At 42.5% G+C, this 4,847-nt stretch overlaps 1 protein-coding gene across 1 annotated transcript; it reads left to right on the top strand.

The window, feature by feature from the left end:
• Positions 1-1,669: 1,669 nt before the first annotated feature.
• On the top strand, positions 1,670-3,264 carry bhlhe22 (basic helix-loop-helix family, member e22). Its single transcript, XM_079576457.1, has one exon. The coding sequence runs from the start codon at positions 1,820-1,822 to the stop codon at positions 2,618-2,620; it is 801 nt and encodes a 266-aa protein (XP_079432583.1). The 5' UTR covers positions 1,670-1,819; the 3' UTR covers positions 2,621-3,264.
• The last annotated feature ends 1,583 nt before the right edge of the window (positions 3,265-4,847 follow it).

The following is a 4,847-nucleotide window of genomic DNA, read 5'->3' as shown; positions in this document are numbered from 1 at the left end:
GGACAGGGCCTTTCTGGGGGGAGTTTGCATGTTCTACCTGTGTTCTATCTGTGTAGGTTTCCTCCGGGTTTCCCTACGACTAAAAACATTTACAATAGGCCTGTATGTGTGTGACCATGTGTGTGACCATGTGTGTGAAAGGTGCTATACAAATAAAGTCTTTCCTTCCTAACCGGTGGAAGACATACATAAATATTGTCAGAATAGAGGAGAGCTGAGAGTAACCTTTAACAAACTCCGAACCCTAACCCTGTCATTTCTTGGACATGACCAAACCATCTCAATCAGGTCTCTAAATGTGTCTATACAAAACAGCATGAGCCTTTGATGAGCACATTCTTAAACATCTTCAGACCGACAGTTTCTTTCAAATTCATACACAATATAGCTGTTCTCATCATTGGCTCATACTCTCACCCAGTCATTATTTCTAACACTGGCAGTGGGGGCAAAAGGGTCTTGCAGAAATACAATTAGGAAAGATAAAAGAGGGACAAAACATAGGCCAACAGTTCAATGATGCATTTATCATGTCAAAACTTCACATTATAGCTCAAAGTGTCCCCTTGCCCACTCCTGCTCATTTCCAAAGTGCTGACGAACAATGGAGTTATGTTCAAGTCCATCTTCACTCATTATCCAGACCTGATAGGCCATGAAGGTGCTCTCTCTCGCGCTCACTCTCTCATTCTCTCTATATGAGGATTCTGCACAGTCTGTCATTGCACCATAACTCCACAAATATCCTCAGAATACATTCCTACATATGGCCAGAACTGAGGGACCAACGATAACAAGATAAGAAGGAGTATAATAATTAAGTGCTGGCCATCAAAAGCTTCTGCTTAAACACATTAAGTCATACTATTCATAACTTTATAAATAAATGCATGTGTGAAGTAGTTTAACCTATTTTACATGGCTATTAATAGGCTTACTAAGCAGTAATGACTTTGGATCATTGAAGGAATCAGAAAAAGCTTCAACATAGAGAGAAACATGCAATAACCATTAATTAAAAGAAAAACTAGCACATTTTTTCACAAAATAGGAGTGAATGGCTCATTGAGACAATGGTCTTATGGGCTAATAAAGTAAATGTTTGTGTACAGGTTTGTAAACTCCACTAGATGGCAGTGTGTGTACAGTTTCAACAAGCAGCTCAACGGTCGTTGCGGATCGCATGAATGAAATAAAAGGGGAAAGTGATATCAACTTAGAATGTTCAAAAATAACGTGGGATTTAAATGAAAAAAGAAAGAGAGATTACAAGTTTAAGCTCAAAATAGAGCCCTCAAAACAAAGTAGGAAATAGTTGTACATTTCATTTTCTGAAATATGCATCAAAACAATTCATATTATTCAGACATCGATTTGCCTATTAAATATCACTTGAACAAAAAAGTGAGCTTTTGCTTAAATCTAATTTGTTCGCCTACAGGAAAGGAAGTTCCCCGCTCCTCAAGCGAAGAGCGTGGCACATGTAAACAGTCTTTATGTGCTGTAGTGTTAAACCCTATAGTGCCACACAGAGCACGCGGTATTGTTTGTCATCGTTTAAATGGCGTTAATTAAAACGTTAACGTGATTGGGTGAGGGAGAGATGGTCTCTGTCCCAATAGGCGCATCCTTTAACAACCCGCCTCGAGATAATGATGTAAAGAGACTCGGGCGTCTCGTTCCACTGAAGGTGAACCACAGCCACAGAGAGAGAGGCAGGAGCCACTTATTTCAAGAGTGTCGTCCTCGCGCCCACACCTCTGCGCACAAGACACGCGACAACAACTAACTGTAACTAAGTCCAGGAGAAGAGCAGGTTATGGACCGGAGGATGAACGTGAGCACTGGGGACATTTTTCACAAAACTCTCAGCGCTGTGTCCAGCGCCAAAATGGACCCGTTCAGGTCAGCCCCGGGTTTGGAGCGCGCGCAGAGGGAACGCCAGTCGCCCATGAGCTGCTTCGACCAGTCCGACCCGGACCCCATTCAGCCCGGAGGACTGGCAGGGGGAAGAGGCGGACCACTGGGTCTGCCCACCGGTTCACTGTGCGTAAAGTACGGGGAGAGTGCCGCCAGGACAGCGGCAGCAGAGAGCAGCGGAGGGGAGCAGAGCCAGGACGATGACAGTGACGGCAGGTGTGACATGGTACTGCTGAGCGACGGGCGTACTGTAAGTGCGGGCAAATCTGAAGGAGGTAAGAAAACTAAAGAGCAGAAGGCGCTGAGGCTAAACATCAACGCCAGGGAGCGGCGGCGTATGCACGACTTGAACGATGCACTGGATGAGTTGAGAAGTGTTATCCCTTACGCGCACAGTCCTTCAGTGCGCAAACTTTCCAAAATCGCAACTTTGCTCCTCGCCAAGAACTACATCCTCATGCAAGCCCAGGCACTTGACGAGATGCGGAGGCTAGTGGCCTATCTTAACCAAGGCCAGGCCATCTCCGCTGCCTCCATCCCGGCCACCACTGCACTCGCAGCGCCTGGTCTCGGCGGGTACGAGCAGCCGCCCGGTTACCCGTTTCCCACCGGAGTGGCTTCATCCTCGTGCCCTGACAAATGTGCCCTTTTCGCCAACTCCGCATCCAGTCTCTGCAAACAGTGCACTGACAAGCCTTAACGCAAACAGACCACAGACTTTGAGACTCTTTTTGAAGACGCTGTCGGCCGTCCAACAGCAAGTTAGAGACTGATGAGTACTTTTATAATATTTACTGAATACATTTGTTGCAACAATACTTGATTGTGTACATAGTTCATCATAAGTGCTGGTGTACGCGCTGGCCGTGCAGTGGGCCCGAGTTGTCACTTCTTACTCTGAACTGGACCTGAAACTCGCTTCACGTGAACACCTCATTATCTGCTGCTTCCTCACGATTTAGCGCTTTTTGAAACTTTTGTTGATCAAAGGCCTAAACCCTTGATTGAGATTGTCGAATGTCACGAATGAGGAAAGTGGGACAGTGGAACAAAACAACTTCAACTTAATCAGATTTTGAAGAGGCAAGAGCCACGCACAGAGGCCCTTCACATCTACTAGTTTTCGGGGAGACTTGTAAGAAAATCGAAAACGTTTAATGTTTAAGATAAATATTATTTTTTTTCATCGAGTGTCTTTTATTTATTATTTTGAATTTATTTATTCTGCGTTTCGCGTGCTTTGCACTAATGATTTAAATTACAATTTTGAGGATATAAGATGTTGTTGTCAGGTCCACTGTACTTTACTTATATGGGCAGAGAGGGTCATTTGTATGTATTAAGTGTGGAAAAGCTTTATTAAAATATTTTGAACAACACTATTATTGTGTTGAGTAATTTGGATTTTTTTTAATTTTTTTTTACATTTATCATTTATGCCTACATTTTCAAGCTTTTACAACAAATCACTTTGTGGCCCATAGTCACTTTTCTTGCAGACTATTTGAAAGGTGTCCACGCAGTCTTCATAGTCTGTTGGTTTGAAAACAATTGGTGATGTTACTAAAAACTATCATGAGTAGTACCTGCTTATCGTAATGAAACACATCGTTAAGGCAATTAGAGCCCTACAATGTGATTAAGAATGTAATTACGACAGTGTTCATTGTCGTAATCTGGTGTGTTTAATCACATCGCATTGAACGCAACGCACTCGCACCAGCTCGCCTTTTGTCCTCGTTCTGTCCAGTCCAAGAAGACAATAAATTTAATCAGGCGGAAAGTAACTATAAGTGCGGGATATGTTTCAACTTTGCCTCATTCAGGCTAAATGTCAAAATCAAACTTCGAACAAAACGTTTAAAAAATGATGCTACATTAACGCTGTTTTAAAGTGAAGCTTATTTTTAACAATAGTTTTTTTTTTTTTTTTTTAACGAGGGACTCTAATACAAAAGGAGAAATAAACGCCGGTGACATTTCAGCACCTTGGACAGAGGCAGCACGTTTACAGCAACTTGACTGAATCATCACCTTTATATATATATATAATTTTGACGATAAATGATTTTGAAAATGCTGTGAGCATTTTTAAAAGTACCAAATACGTGACAAACAAAATAGGATAGAAAGTTATCGCTGCAAATGAGGAAAGCTGAAAGTCTTGCAGACACTTGGATGCATGGGGTTCACTTCTCAGTCTAATTCCTGGTCAGTGTTTAATCTCAAAATTACAGAACCCTCGTAAGGAGCACAGACAGGTTTACCCCTCTTCTACTGGGAATGGAAAGTAGAAAAAAAACAAAAGAGTTAATTATGCAATATGCAATAACGCACAAATGAGTGGAGCATTTAACCCATACTAATATTCACATTAGCCCAGAGGAAGACATTCCCCAGGGGTGGGACGGAGCCATATGTGTCAGCCAAACACAACATCTGAAGAAAACTGCCCTCATTTTACAACAATTGCACAATGTGAGCACAATATGAAACATTAGAGACGCAACACTGTTTTATTCAAATCTAATGAAAATAAGGCATTTACACCCAGATGCAGCAGCGCTCATGAATAAAAAGTGTGCGATAAACACATCCGTTTCATAAACTATAAAACGTCCAATTTACCATATCAAGGGCCAGCAGGGTGCCTATCCATAACAAGGCTGTGATGTATGTGGGGGGCGATAAACATGAAAGTGGGAATATACATAAGCAGCTGAATTGAAACGTCCTCTTCATATCAGTAAGAGGAAGGAAGTCCACCCAGCAGAGAGCAATAAGATACATGTGATGCACAGGCCGAGGTACCAAATCAAAGTCCCGGGTGGTAATTCACTTTTGGCAGGGTGGCGATAGCGATGCATAATGTTGCTTTTGTGTTTTTTGCGCGCGGACACAGAGAGGGCTAATAAAAGCGGAGAAAC

The sequence above is a fragment of the Gobius niger genome (genome assembly GCF_951799975.1).
Source record: "Gobius niger genome assembly, chromosome: 18".
Classification (NCBI taxonomy): Eukaryota; Metazoa; Chordata; class Actinopteri; order Gobiiformes; family Gobiidae; genus Gobius; species Gobius niger.
The sequence above is the reverse complement of the archived record's forward strand: the minus strand, read 5'-3'. Positions and strand labels throughout refer to the sequence as shown.

Bases quoted from the DNA above. Each gene is read 5' to 3' on its own strand.
- bhlhe22 (XM_079576457.1), top strand. From the start codon at position 1,820: ATGGACCGGAGGATGAACGTGAGCACTGGGGACATTTTTCACAAAACT.